General features: G+C 41.7%; 1 protein-coding gene across 2 annotated transcripts; it reads right to left on the bottom strand.

The window, feature by feature from the left end:
* Positions 1-1,493: 1,493 nt before the first annotated feature.
* On the bottom strand, positions 1,494-22,996 carry SENP2 (SUMO specific peptidase 2). Of its 2 annotated transcripts, none has more exons than XM_068955164.1 (17): positions 22,848-22,996; positions 19,265-19,320; positions 17,417-17,550; positions 16,280-16,355; positions 15,643-15,721; positions 14,579-14,723; positions 13,641-13,744; positions 11,491-11,588; positions 10,244-10,301; positions 8,449-8,512; positions 7,652-7,801; positions 6,147-6,278; positions 5,530-5,733; positions 5,322-5,401; positions 3,650-3,734; positions 2,786-2,881; positions 1,494-2,207 (listed from the first exon to the last, which is right to left on the bottom strand). In XM_068955164.1, exons 1-17 carry the CDS (start codon positions 22,952-22,954, stop codon positions 2,145-2,147), a joined length of 1,731 nt encoding a protein of 576 aa, XP_068811265.1. In that variant the 5' UTR covers positions 22,955-22,996; the 3' UTR covers positions 1,494-2,144. The 2 variants fall into 2 exon arrangements, with proteins under 2 accessions (XP_068811265.1, XP_068811264.1); XM_068955163.1 differs by having other exon boundaries at positions 10,244-10,322; positions 22,848-22,972.
* Between the last annotated feature and the right edge of the window lie 135 nt (positions 22,997-23,131).

The raw sequence follows: 23,131 nt of genomic DNA, 5'->3' as shown, positions 1-23,131 counted from the left end.
GTTCCTTATGTTTAAGGGGCAAGTACAAGAAGGACTTAAAAAGCATTCTCTTGTTTCACACTCTTAGGCCACTAGCACAGCAGGGCTTTTTGGTTGGTTGGTTTTGTTCCAAAGAGAAAAATTTACTTCCATAGATCAGAAAACTGCAGGGTCAAGCCCAGAAATTACATTACCCAGCCACAAGGCAAACAGGAAAGGCTACTTTAAAGCACAGCATTCAACTACTGGGCTCTAAAGTTAATAAATAGCTGAAAGCTTCCTCAAGTGCTTAGGGAATCCAGGGAAAGGGAAGAAATAATCTCATCTAACAACAAAACATGACAGACTGCCTTTGCGATGGTTCTCTTTGGAGAATCCAATTTTGGGATGGATTAAGCAGATTAGTTTGAAGGCAAAGACTGAACCAGCTGGTGGCCCACAACGCAGAAAAACCAGCTTACCAGCTTTTCCAGAAGATGGGGAACAGTTCCTCAGGTGAGGAACAGCACCATAAAAGCCAAATGTTCCCACAATGGCTTGCGATAGTGGTAGTTCCTTCATGGACTGAGAACAGCCAAGTCTACGTTGGAGGAGGTAAGACAGGGCCAGGGCTAGAATTTTAAACATGTGACAGAGGGGATGTCCAAAAATCAGCATCCTTCTGCCAGAGCTGAGGAGGGGAACCGCCTTGTTACCAGTTAGGTATCACCTTACACTACAGTGACTATTCCATCCTGTGTTACGGAAATGAGAGAGCACAGAAATAGTCTGGTGCATCTACTTCTACAAGCATTAGAACAAGCTGCTCACAAACCAACTACAGGACAATCTTTCCCCTGAACCGGTAAATGAGGATCTGAAAGACCTGTAATACTACTACAATTCTGGAGTCTAACCTAAAGGGGAAAAAAGTAAGAAAGGGGAAATACCATGTTTAAACGAACCTAGCTCAATCTGACAAGAGCAGAGTAGGAAGAATTCACAAAACCACTTCATTTGGCAGATGTGTGGAGGCACTCCCTCCAGCACAGAGGCACTAGGGAACTGGTTCCTGCAACACCACTGTATCTGGCAGGACACAGTCCAAAATCCTGTGCGTCTCTACCAGCCTCCGCTAGAAGATTTTATTCCACTTCCACAGAGGTACACTGCTCTCTCTGAAATATTGTATGGAGACACCTATATTAAACAGATTCCAGTACTGGACAGGCCATGTTCACCAAGATGTGCATAGGCTAGCTTACTTACTGAAAAGCCTACCGAGCCATCCCAAAGAGACATCTGTTCTTTAGACCTGTACTTAGATATCACCTGTATTACACTTGCTCATCTCATTGCTTAATGACACCCCGATAGCCCGGTTAGGATTTTGTGACAGATGCTTAGAGGCTTTGGTGCGCTGCTACTCATCCTGGCTAGTCGTCTTCATTGTAGATTATAAGTGAGCTAGAAACCACTTTGCTATGTCAAACTTTTTTTCAGTTTAAAAAAAAAAAAAGTCACTCCACTTCTTTATCAGGTAGAGTTCCATTCCAATAAGGCTCTTTTATATAAGTTACATATTTATTTTAATAAAGAAAAGAAATAAATACTTCTCTTTTCACATTAGATAATTCCTTGGAGACGCACAAAAAAATAAAACAAACCCCAACTATAGGGGCTTCACTACGGATTTGTTACAAATCAAAGATTGTAAATGCTTTCTTCTTATGGTCATCACAAATCCAGTTTTAGGAATCAAGTAGATTGTGGATATTCCAGAAACAGAAGAAAACTCTCCTTGAGGAAACAGTAGCTAAGCACATTGTCCTTATGGAGATTAGTTTTGGTAACAGAACCGTTACCACCACAGATAAGAGTCCCATTTGTCCATAATCCAGCCCACGTGGGCTGCAAGGTATGAGCAGAGGTTCACATAGCGTCTGTTGTTAACCATTCCTTGGGCAAGGGCACAGCAGTCTTTGTCTTGCACTTGCGGTGCATTAGCTAATTTCAAAGAGAGTTACTGTCTCCAAAAATTGGAAAAAAAAATTAACCACTACTTTATAGCCTAAAGAGGAAAATTTGTGTGCCTGCTGCCTTTTGAAATAAGGCATTAGAAAAATAATTAAAATGAGAGTTAGTCACCACATGGTGATCACAGTGTTACTCTAATAGTGCATGTCTCACAGCAGCTGCTGATGGATTATTTCCCACACCATCTTCCTGCGGAAGTAAGGCATGTTATTCTGAAAAGAAAAAAATTCCATTAAATATGAAGCCACAGTAGAAAGAGGCAGAGATACGTATAAACATCCAGCTGTTAATTCCTTAATGTTAAAGTTCATTTTAAGAAAAGTCAACACACCTGCCACTTTGGATGCAGCATTAGTTGCCCCACCCCACTACTAAACACATACATGACACGACAACCCAAGAAAACCAAATTTACTTCATTAACCAAGAGTTTACAACCCTTTGATTAAAAAAAAAAAAATCTCTGAAAACAGCAACTGTTTTAACTGGTCAAAGGGTTGAACACATTTCCCCAAAATATACAAAGGTCAGATATGTTACAAAGCTTTATCTGCAGTACCTTGCCCCAGAGGGATTTCACAGGTTCTGCTAGGAAACAGATAGCAGAAATAAAGACAGAACACAGCTCTACCTTGTTCCAGCCCTGGTATTATGCACCAAAAATGGAGAAGAGGACAATACCTCTGCCCCTGCCTCTGAGACTTCACAGCTCACAGCTCTGTAACTTCCGCAGGTCTTTTATTTGTATGATAAATTTATTTATTTATTTTTTTAAATAAGCTTCACTCACCTGTGTGAAAGTGATCGGTTTGTCTCTAGAAACATATTCTGCATATTTGCACATAAAAACCCCACAGTCGCTTCCATTCAGTTGTTGGGGAATTTCCTAATGAATGCAAAAAAGGGAGAAATTTCCTCTACTTAATGGAAAGACAATTTGGAAGTAGCATACAGTACTCTGTACAGACAATACACTAATCAGACACTTGTGAACCTACTTTCATTATGCAATTTTCACTCCTAGCACACACTCAAGGAACACACCCAATTAACCACACATCATCACTTCCCTCTGTCTCCTTTGCTTATATGTTAAAATCCTTATTCCTGGCAGGCCAACCAGGGATAGCAGCCTTCATCCCTGCAAGGTGTCTTGAGGTTTGTACAGTGCACAGCATAACAAAGTCTTTGTTTTATAAATTGAGTCTTTAGCTACTACCTTTCACTATGAGGTTTGTTGAGAAACCTCAACCCTTTGCTTTTTCACATGCCAGGATTTACACTCCATGCAAGAATTAGAGGCCCAAATGCAAAACTGATTTTAGGAGCTTACATTCTCCAACAAACTAAACAGACCTTTAACTATGACTTGGGAAACGGAGGCAAAAGCCAGATTCACCTAATGTGGCAGGGGATGTTCTCTTTTTTAATTTGTGACTAATTAAAAAAAAAAGTATTCAGCCAACAAGGAGAGGTACTGCTTAAGATTCCATTCCAGCATGGTTTCCTGGTCCACTTGCAGTCTGAGGTGGTACATTAAGAACATGAGAGGCTTACGGGCGTTCTCTAAAAGCTTAGCGTTATTAATATATGTTAAGACCTTCGTGATGAGGAGCTACAGTTCACGTTTCAAATCTAAACCGTGCTCACATACATGTGACTCCATGCTGTGAAGAATCCACTCTGAAAAAGACAGCTCCAGATTTCTTTTTTCCTTGCTCTCTTCTTGCAGGTATTGGCTGTTTGAAACAAAACAAAACCACTCTTCATCTCCATCTTTAGGTCAACAAAAAAGAGCTGCAGAAGGATCAAAGGACACTGAATGGCTGGAGAGTAAAGTGTCAGAGGCTATTCACTACACCTGAAATAAGGCATTTGGAGGGAAAACCAAAACCTTAACTTTACGTACACAGTGACAGGCTGTGAGCTAATGGCTATCGGTCAGGAACGAGACCCAAAAATTCCAAGAGACTTCCATAAAAGCATAAGCTCATTGCTCAGCAGAGATCAAAAAAAGTGAATAAAATGTTATCAGAAAGGGAACAGAAAAAACAAGCCCTTCCAGTATGCCCTTCCATGCTTTCATGGCACGCCTTCATCCCACATACTGGGTGCATTTCTGGAAGAGCAACTGCAAAGGCTATTAAGGCTAGCACTCCTGACTGAGGAAGTTCCCAGGCCACAGGTTGCTGGAAGAATGCTCTGAGGAAAAACTCATTATACAGTCCTGTTCTTATATGCTTTCCCAGGTATCTGCTGTTAACCGCTGTCCAAGATAGTACTGGGCTAACACAATGTTTTGCCTGACCCAGTGGGGCTGCTCTTATGCGCTTGATCTATAAAGCTGTTGAACTAAAAGGTTTTTACTACTTCTGCATCGACGGCAGTGACATCTAGGGATGCTGGGTTACACACAGTTATAACGGTAAAAAATCCATACATACAAACCTATACATATAAAAACCTGTGTGCATAATGCTTGAGATTTATGTTATATCAGCTGATACATCTGGAAATGTTTCCTACAAGACATCTATCCTGAACTGGAATCTCAGACTTCTGAGTGACAAACAGTAACAGCATGAGGCTAGTCTGCTGGAGTAAGTCAGAGGGTGGTTTTGTTTAAAACATCAAACCAGAAGAGAGGAGGCATAGAAGAACTGAGGAGAAGCATGTTACATGCTCACTACAGTAAAAAGGATGAACATTAGAAGCATGAAAAAAAAAAAGTCTCAAGGTAAGAGGAGGAAGAAAAAGCTAAGCAATAAAGAGTTGCATAGCTCACCATAAAAAGGAGTGGACATGCCATGGGGCGCTGACATTACTGAGCTACAGTAATTTGAAAGATCTTAAAGAGCGGGGTGCAAGGAAGACTTGAAAAGCTCTTGGAAGAACGCAATGCCTTCCATGGACATCACAAACATCACATTTCCTCTTCCAGTCAGGCTGTGTTTTGATCAAGTTCCTTGAAATTCTTGCCTCTAGTGAATAGCCCAGCTTTACTGACTGCTAACAACACTAGTTTATTTGTACCACAAGCCTATCACACTTTTGGCAGTGAAGCTTTGGCTGTGAATATATTGTGAAGTCGGTAGAATCCAGGCAACCTAGACCCTGGATGGAAGGGACACTGCACGACTAGATAAGTAACTGATGTCACAACTCACGTACAACTTGCAGGAAGTGAATTAGAAAGATTTCTGGTTTGTATCTATGAGAAAAGCAAGGTCACTTAGTCATGTATTAAAGGGAGAAATCTAAAAAACAAGAAACAAACAAAACTTCTCATGGTTCAAAAGTAAAGCATTGACTGAGCAGTTACTTACAACAAATTTTCACAAATCTTGTCACCCTTTTGTCCCACTGAGTCAAAGTATTTGATAGTCTTCCTTCTGACATCTATAACCTGTTATTAGAAAATGATTACATTAGACACAGCACAAACTTGTGCTGCACACCGAACAAAACCTAAGTGAAATTTCTTGCTTGTTTTCTCTCCTCATCTAATTCCAAAGAAAAGCCTGTTACACTCACCGCTAGTGCCCAGTGCACTCTTAAGTGAATGGGCACTAAGATGAGGTCCTGCTTGAACAGATCCACACCTCTGGTCCATCTTCTTACTGCTTTGTAGCCCCCCGAAATTAGTTTGGGATAGAAGAAAGTACTAAAAGCATGAAGCGCTGGATATCCTTCTTTCTTATTTCTTTCCACCAGAAGATTCAGGTAGAAATTAATGATCTGTATAATACAGAGCAAACTTTACATGAAAAATAGGACACTGGCTCACCAAATGAAAAATGCAGCAACACTTATCTGCTGGCCACCATTAAGCAGCTGTCATAGATCTCCAGTCTCAGCTTTCAGCTTTTGTTCTGAGAATATTGCACACGGTTACTTTTGCAGAGTTTGATATAAACACTTATCACCCACTCCAACTAACATAGATACAAATTTGATTAAATTGTGAAAGCTACATAATAGAAGAATTAACGGTGCTTCCAATAGTACGGGGTTCTTAAAGGCCTAAAAATCATCTGCATCCCAGATGCTTCTGGGATCTGGGGAACGAAAATAAAACTTCTATAGAGAGCCAAGGTGTATTTTTAAGTTTATACTGAATTAGAACACCTCTGTGCTGCAACAAGTTTTACCTCATCATTTAGCCAGTGAAGGTTCCTTAGCGTGTGGATGTCCTCACGGGTAACCTTTAGCTTGAAGGCACTGCTCATGACCTCATCTGGCTCACCTTCATCAAATGCAGCAGTGACTTCTCTCTCCATGGCCTGAAACAAACAGGAAACGGCTCAGAAAGGTTCTGAGCATGCTAACCCGTAGATGGCATTCAACTGAAACAAGGCCTGTTAAAGCCTGTCAAGTCAGGTTCAGGTGACAGAGTAATCCTGGAGCTTGGAATCAGCAACAGAGTTTCAGAGCAGAGGATGAGTGGCTTTGTCAGCTTTTTACTAAGTTAGCAAAACAGTTGTTTCAGAGTCCTAACTTTGAAGTTCAGGTTGTTCCAATTTGTTTTCACAAAGGAAGCCGATATAAAACACACAGACTAGCGAGCACAATAAAGCAGTTGAAGAATGAACAGAAATACAGCAAACACCTCTTTTCCCACATAAAGCTGGAGCCCTCACAACACTGATGTTTATGCCAAGCACAGTAGGCATTTTCTACACCAAGGCAGGTAAGACAGAAGCCTGAAAAAACCTGAAGGTGGTGAGCTTCAAAGGGAATGGAAGCGACAGCAAAAAGGGAAACCAGAGTAATTACACTAGAGCCATGCAATCAGAAGTCTCTTCTGCATCTGACTGGTTGCAACATGGGTATCTGCATCCAAATTCGCTTCGGGAATGCCAACAAATCACTGGACCTGTTAGTAATAAAACACTCTGATCTGCAATAGCATCTCCTTGATTGAATCCGGGATAGCAAAATGAGAAAAACACCTTTTTTCCCCCGCCTTGTAATGAAGCATTACTCTGCAGACTTTGGTAAAGCTTTGATTTGCTAGTGCCTTGCATGTCAGTTGTCAACGGGCCAAAAAGGAAGAGCTCAATTAGATTAGCCAGACTGTAACTCCAAAGAATAAAAGAAGCCTAAGTTCATATGAGGAAGGGAACTAGAACACTTAAGCCCCGTCGAATATAGTTAGTAAGTTAACTCCTATGACCCCTGTTATATGCAGTGCCACCATGGCCAGTGCATGTATGACTGAGATCCTGAGGACACACGCAAGATGCTCAGGTTCCCCATAAGTAATGGGGCACTGCGGATGAAGAGAAAGCTTTCTCTTCAAGTCTTATTTGCATGGCAGGATAGGTTAAGAGGCAAAGCCAGTAAAACAGTATGGACCAGTAAGTAAACAGATGCGTATTAAATACTGCCCTTGGTAGACTGTTTTTAAGCCTGGACCAGTTGCTGGCCTAGTCAGCCACAAACCCTTAGGCTAACATAGCTTCAGGAATGTGTGGACCATATTAAGCCCTTAAAGTCAGCTTTAAAACCTGGCATTATGAAGTCACAGCTACAGACACCTGGTAAGAGGTTAAAGGCAAAACTTCCAAAAGCCTTCAGAACCACCAGGAACAAATGGAATCACTAATGGCCGTTTCAAAGGTTTCTGCTTTGAACCCACTAAGAGCTACGGTACCTCAGTGAGCGGAGATAGGCCTTCTACTCTTTTTTCTGAGCTTGGAAGAGAAGAAATTCCCACATCAGGGGCAGATGACTTTTTGGACAAAACAGGAGCCAGATGTAATCTAAATGACACTTCTTCTGAGATTTCAGTCCCACGCTGTCTCTGTTAGACAAAAGGACATCAAGCTAGCAAACAAATACAGATTTGTTTGGCTTGGAAATAATGCAGAAACTCTTGCTCATGTATTTAAAAAAAAAAAAAGGAAGGAGATTCTGTACACGCATCCAAACAGCAAACTCCAAAATTAGTTTTATTGATAGCCGCATTGAAACTGCATCTAAAATTTAACAGAGGCAAGACAGGCAGAAGGTTGGTTTGATTGGAACTAGCATTAAGAAGCTCAGAAAGCCCCCCTATGTCTCAAGTTGAGACTGAGATTAGTATTTCTTATTTCCATGGATAAACTTTTATTTCTGATTTCAATCGTGATCAGAGAGGAAAGCCAGAGCCGTTCCTCCTGGCCAGGAGACTACAAGAGGAGACTAAAGATGCTGTAGACTAGTATCGTGGTTCAGCTAAGTTTGCGCACTATAGGCTTTGAAGTTTTACCCAACAGAAAAGAGGAGAAGAGCAAAAATACTACAGTGCAGTGCGCTCTGAATAGGTCAGAAATAAAATTAATGGCAGCAGGAAACTTTTGTGAAAGCACCATTCACTGAATAAACCTATGTAAGAATAGAGTGCAGAAATTCATGATTTAAAATAGCCATATTTTGTAAATAATGAAATACTAAATAACACAAACTTACCCCCACACTGGCCTGTTTCACTTGTCTTCCCTGTTCATGGGAGTTTTCTGCTGGTGTGTAGCACCTGAGAGAAGGAAAGAAAAAAAGGAGCTGTTTCCAGCACTGTCACATTTCATTCTGCAGAACTCTTCTTCTGGTTAAGAAATGCTTTTTGCAGAGCCGAATCTGACTAGAACCTCAGTGGCATACATGAACAAGAGAAGACATTATCTCAACCCCCAGCACCATTCCTTTAGAGCAGCAAAAGTAGGATAAAAGGAAGAGCTGGGAGCCTTTCCAACTTCCTTCCATCAAAACGTGCACGATTCCTTTTGTTTCTCTTCATCAGTTTTGTTATTTGAAAAACAGGGAAGCAACCAACACCTCCTCTGTAACATGCTTTGGGATCGACTGGTGAGAAATACTGCAAGCTGGGCGTTATACTGCAAGGTATAACGTAAGTATTTGCAACCGTACTTGTATCCAAATACGGTTAGCTTACTGAAACTAAGACCGGCACATTCAGTAAAAGATGGACAGCTAGAAGATGTTTACTTGCCTTTTATAGGCTAGTCAAGAGAGTGACTATCCCCATTTGGAAAGGATTATCATTAAAATAACGCAGACCCTGAAGAGCAAGCGAATACACAGACATTAAAGTCGTCCGTTTATAGGTCCCTTCTCCTCCAAAAATAAGCATTTGCATTGTCATCGAAGATCCCCCTTTCCAGGGGGAAAGACCTACAACAGACTCTCATGGCATCCCACACTCATTGTGCTTTAAAGGTATTCAATCCAGCATGGTAAGAGTAGATATCACAAGCCTTGGCGAATGACTTCAGTTAGTAGCTAAATCTGCAAAAAAGGCAAGAAAACGTTCCTTTTACTTGAACCCATCATATTCTCAATTATTTTGTTTCCTTCTCTCCCTTGAGTTTAGAGGATCTGGTAACTGTTTAAGCACAGGAACAGTGCTGCACAGCTGAAGGCAGTGCTAGCTTTTAAAGTAGGGAGAAGAATAGGGCCAGAACCAGCTAAAAAGAGCAGGACTGCCACAACTAAATCTCTGTTCCCACCTACGCTTTATCTTCTTTTTTTAAGGAAAGGTCACTGCAAAAAGACACGTGCATCAGACTGCCATAGAAAATATCTCCCAGTGACTGTACTTACTGCAGCCAAAATCAGTTTTTCCTTCAACAAAACAAAGCCATCTGAACTCATATCCCCTCCTGCTCAAGTGGCTAGTGCAAAAGCATTCTCTGGTCAAAGCCCCTCTCAAGCAGGCAAACCCCCCAACGGCACACTTCCTTTTCAGTCTCATATTCAAACCCAAAGCATCCTGTAAGTTAACAGAAACTGCCTCAATCCCGCTAGGCTTTACAAGTTTCCTTATCCTTACGCTTAGGAGACTAGCTTCAAAGTGAGAGAAGTGAAATACCAAGTTGTTAATGGTTAGGCAGAAAAGACACTCGCAAGCGACGAAAATGGCTACGTTCCCTGTAAATGCAAGAACAGCCTGGCAGCGTCACCACTTTCATCCTCTGCCGACTCTTCCCATAGCAAAGGACTTGGCATACCCAGCAGATTCCACACCAGCGCAGGTCCTGTTGGTCACAGAGACGGGCTTGGCATGGGAGCTGCACCTGAGATGCAATTGGCTTGTGAGCAATTCCAGACTCACAAGCTAGCTACTGCTGTTCCTCCACAAGGAGATGATAAATACAACTTTTCTCCTTTTGGACGCTACTAGAGGCTGAAAGACACACACACACAAAGCCAAAAGAAGCAAGAATCATGATTAAAAGAGACTTTGTACCTGATCATATCATTTCTCTGTGACCACTGTGGGCCGCAAGCATCAGCACATTTGATACCTGCACAAAAAGATGGGAAACCTTTAATAGAAAAACAAGAAATCTATTTTCAGTTGCAAGGAGACATGTGTGGTTCTCAGTTCATGGGTGATAACACAAACTTCTAATAATGACTGGATGGTTAGGAAGTTTGAACTCTGGCAAACACACCTTTTGAATATCATGTGCAAGCTTATACGAAGTGAAGCCGGAAGTTTACTTAAAGTCTAGATTGCACGCTTGACCAAATTAGTGATTTTACAATAACTCCATAGATTGTCACTTTGCACCGCAAAACACACTTTCCCCCAATTTTAGTACCAATTCAGAAATAATTTCAAAACCCATACCATTGTGTAATGAAGTCACAGATATGTAAAAAGAACTGATGAACTATTGTTTAAGTAACAAATAGGGGGAAAAAAAAAGGATTGGGAGAGTATTAAATGTATATACATGAACACGTGACATTATAACACACTGCTGGGTACAAAAGAAAGTAGTTTGTCAGTAAACCTGTCTAACCAGCCCGCTCTGCAGGACACAGCTAAGGTCACCTTAAGTAGTTATATACCTTCAACTTGCTAGAGAAGAAGATATATAAAAGAAACTAACTTGATATAAACAGTGGTACTCTGCCCATCCAGAAAAGATGCAACTGGCTTATCTGATTTTGAAGCTGTGCTATCATGAAAACAGTCAAGTATAGCATTAAAAAAGAGATTAAAGAGTAACACATAATCCCATCTCCAAATTAAATAAAAGGCACCTAAGGGTGCACAATCAGTGTATCATACTCCATTACTGCAAACAGTCAGATACTAAAAAGTTTACTACCGTGCGAGCGTAGAGTTATGTCTACACCATCATTAATACAGTAATGGCTCTCAGGTGTAATTTTAACAAACCTTTTCACTCCAACAAAAGTCTTACAAAGCCACTCAGCCAGTGACTATATAATTTCTTTTTTTTTTTCTCCTTTTTTCTTTCCTTCCAGAAAGAGCTTGTTTCATTTTAAGAATTGACATAAGCTATACCAGCATAAATGCTCTAACCCATTCAGAGTTCCTTATAAACAGTCACAGCTTGAAAATACAGTAGTACTAACAAATCTTTTAGTATAGACTATACCTTCAAGAGTTAAGGAAATGCTCTGTTTCATTAAGTCTACCTACGAAATGGAACAGATATGAATCACAGGGACACTCACTGGTTTTTAGTGTCATACATTGGTAGACGTCTTCTCCACGTCTTTGTTCTTCCAGACGACTTGCAGTCGTCACTGGTTCCTTGGAGTAGACTTGAGCACTTTGATGCAGCAAAAAACACGAGAGAAGAGTAAGAATTTCTATACATACGGTATGTGTTATCAGTGCATACTAATATACTAAAAAGAAAACAGTTTACCTCTACATGACTGTCTACACTACAGAGTTGGAGACTACAAATTAAAGAAATACAAGCCTGTAAAATAAAATTATGTTGTTCAATCCATTAGAAGAAATGTGATGAAACCAGTGTGGGAGATGCACAAAATCCAAAAGGCATTCTATTAACATTTAGGCAGTTTACAGTCAAAAGCCTGGTTACTTTCAAATCACACACTGAAGATACAGGGGTCAATTTCTCTATCTTTTCAGAATTTTAAAAGAGACTAATAAGTCATAAAACTTGCTTCCTTTACTTCTTCATCAGCTTTATGTATTTATTAAAAATAAAAAGTATACTTTACATAGCTTACAAACATCTGGATTGCCAAGAGGCCATTTTATTTTATGGGACAAGATAGCATTCATTACAACAGTCCTTGATGAAGCCTTAAATATTTTCTTCAGTCTATTTGTATGAAGATTATGCAGGACTTCTGATCCCATTCAATGGTCTCTCCTGGAACCTTTCAGCTGCAACTGGCAATGACAGGAACTATCTGCTACGGCTACTTCTACATTAGCAAGTAGCATGGTTCAAAAGAAATGGATCTGTAAGGGAAACAGTAGACACTGAGAACACAGTGTCCACAATATACACATTTCAGGGATGTTTTACTTCAGCCTAGTTCTACCAGGACTTCAGGTACTAAATACCCACTCACAGTTGGAGCGCATTAGATGCGCTCAATAAGAACACCTTCTGGTTTAGATTTTTCTTTCAGATGGAGCTATTTCACATGCTCCAAGAATGCACTGCAATATGAACCAAAGCACAGAAATCGATGATTGAGATATCAGATTCCAGAAGCAGAGTCTTGATCCACCCTAAAATGCTAATGCAGGTGCACCTAGAATGATTTGAAACAGTTTCCCACATCATTTTCATGCACCAGAATGTTTAAATGTCCTACGCCGTTTTGATCTGAAGTCACGTGTTTACATGATTTCTAGCCATGAATCACCAAATGGAGAGTTAGGCTTTTTCTAAGCTTATGAGAACGATCCACGTCTCAGAACATTTAAAAGAAACTGCAGGAAAAGATGGCATTTTCTACTATCTTACTACATAGAAAGGCATGCCGGAATTTTAGCACTATCTTGGCATCACTATTTTACACCAATTAGCCTCCCTTTTGCAGTTTTGAAGTATAACTATAACTGGCATAGTTAATTTAGTGCAACCTCTTGCCACTCCTATATATAGGAGTGCCACACCTAGCTATAAGTATACTAATATACTTAAAATTGGTATTCAAGAATCAAAACTACACAGAAGTTCCCTTTCTTGGTTGCTTTAAACCCTGGAATTCTACACACAGGACAGCAATAGCATTTTGTCAATTTTGTGTACTGCAAAGAGAGACCTTCCTGCTAAAGCGCACGAGAAGGACTTGTGGGGTACAGGGGAGGCAGGGGCAAAAACTTGGCATTTCCTGGGTTTAAGTAAAGCTTCCCATTCTCCGATAAAATAGGACTCCTGACCAAGGAAAAACTCAACAATTCCAAATGAGAGGAAGATAAATTCTTTTTAATGGTACTACAATCAGTGCTGTGGATTCCCGTACTAGAAGTTAGGCCGCTAGGAACACTTCCCAGAACTACATACCATCTTTCTTAATGCAGATACAACAAAGGAGTATGAGAAAGAGAAACACACTCATACTAACTAACAAATCTTCACTTTTAGAATATACCTTCTTAGAATATTCATGCTTCAGCTTGGGGGAGTTGTTTTGTTTTGTTTTAAAAGCCACAAAATACTTCTAACCTTAAGCAACACCAGGGCACATGACAAAATACTTGGCCCCAACACCTGCCCTGGGACACTATCCAGAACCCTGAGACAGCAAAAGATTAATCCCCTCCCTCTTCCCATGTACAACAGATACAAAGTTGCTACTAAAAAGTTAGTGTTTTTTTCTGTAATTACTTGCAGAAGTTTGTAGACTGAGGAATAGGGCAGCTTCTAGGATACTTTTCCTTTACTAGTTTCAAGAGTTGTTTGTATTTCTCCTTTTCACCTCTCTGGACATCCTAGCAGAAAAGGGGGGGGGAGGGGGGAGGACGACAAAAAAGCAAAAAAACACATTATAACCACTGCATATGAGGCAACAAAATACTTGTAATCTAAATTTGGTGCAGACTGCACAGGTGTTCCCAGAATCCTGGCAAAGTCTTCGGTTTTACTTTAGCAGGAATTCCCACACTCTCATTCCTCTTTAGGTGTGGTCCGTACTTCCAGCACAATTCAGGTTAGCATGCACCCCTGTCAATGCACACAACTACCACGTTGCTGCGAGTCCTCAAAATATCTCAACCATATTCCACACTTCTCTGATACTTCTTCAATATAAGCTAGGTTCATCAAATATTTTCCAACAGTTGCCTCAGATCCTGGGAGGAAAGGAGAGGAAGGGCTTCTCAGTCCTTCAACAAAGTACTATCGGCAATTGTGCCATTTTTACTTGCACCATCCTTTTAAAGTCACTAGGTAAAGACAGCACTTAGGTTAAAGACAAAACGTTGAACAAGAATTCAAGTCAACTCTGCAACAAAGATCTACTCAGTGACAAGGCAGTACAGTTCCGCTTACAAGTGAAACTGGCTAGGGTTCTTTCCCCAGCACATCACTTCCATAGGAACACCTTAAAATTCAGTCTTTTGGCAACCAAGGACTGCTCTATTTCAAGATTTGGTGCACACAAAGGCAGATAAAACATTATACACTGACTTTCAGAAGTGTCCTTTCAACTTCATTAGCTATATCCATTGCACTGAATGTCACAAAATTCATCGCAGTGAAGATACAGTTTTACTGCAACAATTAAGTTATTGGATTTCAAAAGACACTTTTCTCATCGAGCTTACCTCTTCAGCAGTACAAAAAGGCCTCCCCATTTTGCTAGATGCTGAAGTTGTGGATTCTAGCATAGCATGCTCTCTAATGGGTGGCCTCAGTGTTAAGGACTCTTCTAGAGTTGGTTTGATCTGGTGTTTGCCATTCCTGCTTGTGCTAGAAATATCAATGGCAAGAGAAACAATAACATTCAAGTAAGCACCTCCTGATTCAAGCTCCACCAGAAACAATTTTGTAAAGCATGTGCATCGATTACGATGGAGACAGACATGAGAAGTTTATGACTTTCAGGTCCGACTTGCTATCAAATACCTAATGGGAAAGTATGAGAAGTTCCGCAAGTAAAACTTCTCTAAGCAGATTGCTACTCTCAGGGTCATTTCCATAGCAGTCCATGCCTTCAGTCATTGCAGAAGATCAAAGGTCCACACAGGTGCTATTCATGTCATCAGAACTTCAGTTGTTCTAAAAGCTAGCACACTGAAGCATAGATGCTGCTTTTCTCGTCATGGCAACTCCAAGCTGGGACACACACACAAGACAACAATCTAATTTTGAGACTGGGAGGCAAACAGTAAATGTGTGAAATCACATGCTGACCCGTTCCTTCCCTCTTCCAACTATTTCTAACTCAGATAAGCGGACAAGCAATGCTTCAGCATCACCCAAACAATTAGAAACAAATGCAAAGTCAAGATGACCCCTCTTATTAAATCATGAGCTATTTTATGCTCAACATCATACACTTAGCAGCAACTTGTTTTTTTCCTGTCAGACTATTTAGGAAGCTTCTAACAAGCCTTCCTGGTCTCAACCTCTTCTTTTCAAGTTCCACACTTCCCCCTACTACAGACCATTAATCCAAATTTAAGTAAGAAGTTTAAAGTTTGTTGGAAATAAAGCAGCTGGAGACCATCCTGTAGTACTGCAGCTTGAAAGAGTTCGAGAGTACCTTGGAAAAAGGTAGGCGGCCAGATACAAATGTCAGACAACATGTAGAAAGTTCAAGAATAAACGGGAACGAGAATAGACCTTTCAGAGAGGAAGTCAAAGAAAAAAATCAAAGGATTCTTACCTCAAGCAAGGGATTGTCTTATGAGACAGGGACAATGCTTCTTTATTCAAGTGAGCATTGGTTCCACAAGGCATTTTGTCTATGAAAGAGCACATGCCACCAGTAACTACGAAAGGAAACTAAAGTTTTATGAGTTTACAATGAAGAGCGTCACCAAAAATGAATTATATTATTTTTCCCTGTTACATCATAATATCATTTGTACTAGGTTACTACGTTTATGGTAATTGCAGGTTTTCATATCGGCAGCTAGAGAAATTTGGGCACACAAACTACTGCCAGTCTAAACTTGAAATAAAAAAGGATTATCAAGGATATACTATCTAAAATTAATGTGCAGAACAATGTACCGTGGGCTTGGCTGAAGGAAACATATCAGAACTGCAGGACTGCATCTGACATAGCTCTTGCACTTAATACTGAGGTGACAAGACAAATGCCTGGCCCAAAATCAGAAGCAATGCAAGGATGCAGGAAAGAAAACAGATTTCATACTGAAGTACTCCTAGATTTTACCTGCTATTGTGTCTACCAACGTTAGTACTGCAAAATCAGTACATAAACCTCAGGGTGGTATCACACAACACGTGAGGTAGGGTGAAAAAGGAACAAGTAAACACCTTGATGTGAGCCTTACCAACTTGTAGCATTTCTATATCTTGTGTAGAACCTGCTGGTCTATTAGACAAATGGTCAGAAGCAGTGGACTGAGTCTTGAGCAAAAACAAAAAAAGTAACTGTGTGAGTATAACCTGAATGCAAATCCAAGCAAACACATAATACTCCTGAAATTTAAAGTCAATTGTATCATGACTCTATAATTTATGGGACTATAATTTACTGATTCAGATGACAGCAGAATGCAGATCTCTACGGGTCCTCTGACAAGTACACTTCAATCTTTTAATACAGGATCTCACGTATGCAGTGATTTTGTATAGAGATTACAGATGAGATTCACTTAGAAGTACTTTGTAGAATAAAATATTGCTTAGAATTGGATAATTGAAAACTACTGGATCGTGAACGTTTAGTGTGTTAAAACTGCATGTCGTTCTTCAGAAAAAAAAAATAAAAGAAATCTCAAATACATTAAAACAATGCGGACCTATTATTAAGTTCTGTTACTGTCAGCTCCTAAACATTCTGAAGTATGATAGATTAGTCCTTGAAAAATAATTTTTGTACAAATGAAAGAGCTGGAGACTCTCTCAAGAGCCAATAATTAGAACATAACTGTTTCTTATTCCTCTTATCCTAGTGGGGTAATAGAGAAAATAACGATACACCTTTGAAACCAAACTATGAAATCAAGCAATTCAAGAGTCACTTTCACAAAACTGAAGTCCTACAAGGATCTACTCATGGAGCAGTACATAATGTACCTATCAGAAAGAGGCTTTCCAGAGGAAAATATGCAGTTTTTCTTGCAAGGTAATATATTTTGATTCCTTAACTACAAGCTTGGAGGGAAAAAAAAAAAAAAAAGTAATAGCCTGCAAACACCACTAAAGGCTATAAACTTGAACTACCCTAAAGGTCTGGAAGACAGGAGAAACATTTAGCTCCTGAGTTAAAAGTGCTAGAGCAGAGTATTCAGACTTGAATGAGGCAAACCCAGCTCACAAGAGCCGCCTGTTATAAACGGAAAAGAGGAACCTAGCCCTGTGCAGCCTTAGAGTAGGCCCAACTTTAAGATGTACTAGGGAAAGCAGCTCATCTCGCACACATCCACTCAGTATCATCACTGCCTGTTTTCGAAATTCTTGCTAACCTCTTCCACAGACTCCGTGCTTGGAGCTGCATTGCTGACCAAAGCCTTCCAGTGTTTATTTGCTGCCTTGGCTGGAAACTTCACCACAGCAGAAACTTCTTCAACTCTCTCTTTAGGCTTACAGAAGGCATAACCTAGAAAACCAAGAAAGGCCATACAAGAACATGATTAAAAAAGGGATTACAGCTTTAATATAAATAGAAATCCATCTCCTTAATCCCATCTAGAGTACCACAACTCATTTTAAGTTACACACCTTACTGCCAACAACAGTTGGTGGCGAGTTTTGTATTAGTCAGCTCACCTAGCAAGTCTTCAGAACCAAGGCTCAAAGACTAACCCACAAGTCTGCAGTCAGATCTTCAAGGACACCCTGCCTCTGGGAACATCCAGAGTTTCAAGAAAAGCAGCACGTGGTACAGTTTCTATTCCTCACCCCCTCCACACATGCATGTACTCTTACAGTTTACTACATGTTGCTCTTGACTAATTGAGAGAAGATGTTCACTGAGGTTTAGAAACCAAAGCTACGCAACCTTTTTCTTTTCAGTATTCAAAATGCAGAGACACGCAACCCTAAGGCAGCATTTCCAAACATCAACAAGCCAGGATTGTCTAATAAAAGACTGTGTTAGAGATTAAATGATATTACACAACAGCATTTGTTTGAGATAAGAGAAGGACAGTTAGGCAGACAAGGGCATAGATGGTACCAGGTTCCTAGAAGACTTGGCCTACTTACTAAGACTTGCAAATTGTTCTTACTGAGGGTTGGTCATGCTACTAAAAGGAGGAGCAAGAGGGGAGCGAGACATCAATTTGACATATCTACAATTGTTTTACACTCTTAAGTCTGGAAAACACATTGGCAGTTCAGCAGTCCCTACCATTACATGAGAGGCAACATCCTTTGACAAGCAATAACTGAGAAACTCTCCTCTTAGAACTCATGCTAGTAAAAGTCACAAAGCCTCAAGAGCAGCAATTTCTCCCTGTTTCTCATTCAAGATTTTCAAGGGGAACAGTCTATCTCAAATCATGACCAATGCAGATGGTATCTAGAGGCACTAACATGTCTGCAGGCAGCTGCATAATTTTACCCCGAACACTGTAATCACTTTGCAGAGGGGATATCATAGAAAGCCTCACTCAAGGGAGCAGCAATACCACTCCTCCACTCTCTGACACTGCTGTTTTCTCCTATGCCTAGCCTCTGCTGCACCTCCATCCTTCACCCAGCTCTCCTCTACCTTTTCCAAATTCACATGCCAAACTCTTCTGATTTGGACTGAGCTCAGACTAGTATCTTCTTTTTTCAGTTCAGATCTTTTTCTAACGCTCACTAGCTGGCGACAATCAGAAACATCATTTTTCTCTGCCTGATATCAGTTTAAAATTACTTTCCTTAATATCCCAGATTCAAAATGGTTTATCAAAATACAAAAGATATAGGTATTTTGAACTGATAGGGGTATATCATCATGAATATAAATGGCAGGGAGCATACAACTTTGACCGAAAAACGCTCTCTGCTGCTCAAACGCATGCACTCACAGCCAGAAAACACCAAACGTAGTCCATGCCGCTCTACTGATCTGGGATATCTCCCTACTGGCCGTGGAAGTATTGTACCCTATCATACTCACTTAACACAGATGACATCATATGTAGGGCTAGACCCCATGATACGTTCTCAGGCCCCTGCTGCAGAGATGATCGCAAGGAGAAAGGAATGGCTTGAAAAGCCAATTTCAGTAATAATGATTAAGCACAAAAGCTAGAGTTTTCCGAGGTACATGAAACCTAAGAAAAATAAGACATATTAATTATTTCTATAATGTGTTATACCTGATTTTCGCTTTTTTGCTTGAGTCTGGTCAGGATCTTCCAGAGGTGACTGAATGCTGAGGAAAGAACATGCAGAACAGCGTTTTGCAACCACAGATAAGCTTCTAAGAGACTGAGTTCCCTTCACAGGGCCCACACTTATAAATTTGCTTTCATGTCCCAAAGTTTTCCCCTCCAACCACCTCTGGGATCATGTCAGACAGAAACACGTGAAGGTCTCTTCAACCGCAGTTACCGCCACTGCTGCAGCATCTCTCATCAATATCCCACACGCCCCTTGCAGGCAACAGACCACTCACAGGCAGCTACTTCTCCCACTAAAGCATTTTCGGCCTCTCTCTCACATGTGTTCCATTAACATCTCCTTATATCACCCAATGCCTTATGTTTGTTACTAAACAAAAAAAAAATACTACTGAACTTAATACATTAAGTTTGCCCTTGAGGAAAGGGACATACTAAAGATTACCAAGCAATCTAAAGTCATATGTACAGATATATATCACTACATTAAGTGAGCTGCAGAAAAAGAAAAGTCTAAGGACAGGAAAGCAACTCAAGTGTATACCCACTTAAATAACTTGCTGCTAAATCAGTGCTCATGAACTAGTTGCTTAACTAACTTGTCAGCTACACCCTTCCTTATTAAGCATACGGCAATAGCCAGTTGAAGTATTATAATCAGTTGATACAAAGAGGAAGCATTGCAAAAGGTTTCACTTTGGGAACAGACAGTGTTTTCTAATGGCTTTTCCCTTTGCTTCCAAAAAGGCTGTGATGCACTGTAAGGATTCTTTGGTCTTTCTTCAACAAAATAATTCCTTTAAAACTGTTACGCTCCCAAACAAAGCTGGTACCATCACTAGTGGACTATCTTCCTTTTCTATCGGGTGCACGAAAAGCTCTTCAAACATAACTGATATCCTTAACTGCACCTTTCATATAGAGCTATTGATATGCTAATAAAGGCAGGAAGAAAATATGGGGGGGCAGGTGTTAAGTGCAAGTTTGATATTTCAGAAGGTAAAACTGAAGAGGATAAAAATATGTCTGTGTCCTCCTGATCTTTTTTTTTTTTTTTTGTAAAGCAAGAGCTAAGTTTCATTCTGAGCTGGTCTTCAGTGAAAATTTTCCAGCATTAGTCTTAGCAGAGCCAAAGTACAGTTCACCCTTCTCAATGCTACATTTTGAGGTAAGCATAGTTTAAATACGTGCCTGTGGTAACAGTAACTGCTCTTGAACAGAAATGCATCATCCTCCAGTTTTAGCAGAGCACTAAACATCTGTGAGAGCGTTATTTTGTCCTTTTTTAATTTATCAAATACTTGGGTGTTTAGAATTAGTCTGATCACTGGGAAAGATGAATTATCTCTTGGTAATTCAGATGTAAATTCGGAACTCCTTGATTGTCTAAAGTAGGCATGGCCAGGGAACGCAGACAGGTAAAAGACGGCAGCTAGGAAAGAAATGAATCTATGCTTAGCTACCTTTGTCTCCAACATGAATGCAAACACCTCCTCTGAGGAGGTTACGCTCTGTCATTACAATCTAGGTTTTACCAAGGGTCTGGGTGACAGGAATAAGGACACTGATGTCAAACAATATTTGAAACAAGCTGAAAAAACAGGCCAGAAAACATGAGCCATTTGAGACTGCTGTACATGCAAGGATACGCTCGCATCCTTCCCCTTGTTCTAGGGGAGACGGCACCCATTTGTGGCCATCATTTTACTTTCCTCTTCAGCAGCCACAGGAAAAAAAAATAAGGTATTAGAAAAGTGCAATAATGCTATATATATATATATATATATATATATATGTATGTATGTATGTGCGTAAGCTCAGGCTCTGTTCTTTTCAAACCCCCCTCCCTGCCCTGCAAGAGCACAGAGAACAGTTCATTAAGGTTTATAATATAAAGCTGCAGATAAATTCAAATTTTCACAGGTTAATCAAAGAAAATTGAGTACTGCACTTCAGCAGTGCTCTACAGTAGTAGCTATGTGTATCTGCTTTCCCCACCGGTTTCACCAGCCCCAGCTTTTCCTCTTTCTACTATGGGAAAACAGCAAGGGGCTATAAGTAGCAAAGCAAGCAACTTTTGGGGGACTTTCACTGTTTTGTTACTTTCGCTGTTCACCTGTTGCTTTAGTTTTGAACAGTGAATGGGAGTTTTCCTAGCTCAAAACTTTCCTGCACCTATCGTGCTACAACGCTAGCTGAAAACACTCTTCTGCTCCACTTGAATTTTAATAAGCACTTGCCCCATCCACAGCTGAGTTTTGTGCTTTACATTTCCCTGAACAAACTCACAAAGGTGACCTGACAATATCTTTGCCATTTTACAGCACGTTTCAGTTAACAATGTTTGAAAACTTATATTCAGCAGCAGGACAGCTTCTGAAGCCACCTAATGCAGTTTCATTTGCCTTTCATCCCACTTGCTTAGCACTGTTATTTCCAGTGAGCAGCTAGCCAACAGAGCCTTCCTGGCCAAACTATGAAATAAAAGTCTGTGGTGTCTACAAAGGTGAATTCTTCAGTTTGGGATTTTGCTCTTTGTTTACTGCACAGCAGCTGTGAAAAACTACTTATGCAGCAACTGGTTCTTTCAAGCTCAGAACACCTTCACTTCTCACGTTCACTCTGAAACGCCCGATACTAAGCACAGCCTCAAGAACCTCTTGGAGCAACAGCTCCTCACAGAGGAAGTGACTATGCTTGGCAAACCATAGCACGCAAGCAGTACGCTCGCTCCCTTCAGACAGGCACAGAGATGGTTCAGCCATCAGCCAGGGCTCCAGGTCACTTAGAAACACCAACAGTGAACATCTGTGACAGCATCCCCCTTTCTTCCGCTCTGTATACATATGCGAACCATATTATGATCCTCACGTTTCTATCCCCCGTCATGACTTTCCCTCATCCAATAAAACCCTATATACACATACATTGTCCCTCCTGCTCCAAGAAAACACACGTGCTCCAAATCTCTTGCCTTCATACCCCCACTACGACAGAAAGTGAGCAAGGGGAGGAGTTTGCTAATGGACTCAGTAGGCACATCCAGCAGTCAAACTGATCTGCGCAGGACACGCAAAGTAACCGTGACCGTAAGCACAGAGCGCCACGGAGGGGCAAAAAGGCCAACAGCCTGGGGCAAGAACGAGCACTGCAGCCCAGCCTGCTTCACCGGCTCCAGGGCCAGGGCGGAAAAGGATGCTGGATGATGCAGACGCCTTAAAAAGGCCCGGCGCCAGCCCTGCCGCCCGGGAACAGGGCTTCTGAGCGGGCCAAGGGCCAGGGCAGACCCAGAGAGACAGCAGCAGGAATGAGAGAAACCCCAGGGAACGAGACAAAACCGGGCCTAAGCTTACGATGCAACACAGCAACCACCTCAGCTTCCGCCTCCCAGAGCGGAGGCGACCGAGGCCCGCCGGGCGGCCGCTCCCCGGCGGCCAGGCCCCGCCGCCGGCGGGCACCGTGGCGGAGGCCAAGGCGGCTGCGGCCGAGCCTGCGCGAGGGAGCCGGAGCGGCGGGGCGGCCCCACGGCTAAGGGGGCGCGGCGGGGCGGCTCGCTGACCTGCGGGGCGGCCTCTTGCGCGGCGGCGGCGGCGGGGCCGGGGGCGGCGCGGCACGGCGGGCGGCGGCGAGGAGGGCGCCCAGGGCCCCCAGCAGCCATTGGTACATAGGCCCGGCCGCCGCGGCGGAAGTGCGCGCATCCCGCGCGACCGGCCCGCCGCTCCCCCCCTCCCCCCCTCATTGGCTGTGGCGGCGCGCGGCCTCCCGCCCCCGCGGGAAGCAGAGGCGGAAGCGGGGCGCCTGCGCGCCGGGCGGGGGCGGGGCGCACAGCGCATGCGCGCCGCT

Source organism: Struthio camelus, chromosome 9, assembly GCF_040807025.1.
Source record: "Struthio camelus isolate bStrCam1 chromosome 9, bStrCam1.hap1, whole genome shotgun sequence".
Lineage (NCBI taxonomy): Eukaryota > Metazoa > Chordata > Aves > Struthioniformes > Struthionidae > Struthio > Struthio camelus.
Note: the sequence above shows the minus strand (reverse complement) of the source record. Positions and strands in the feature narration are given on the sequence as shown.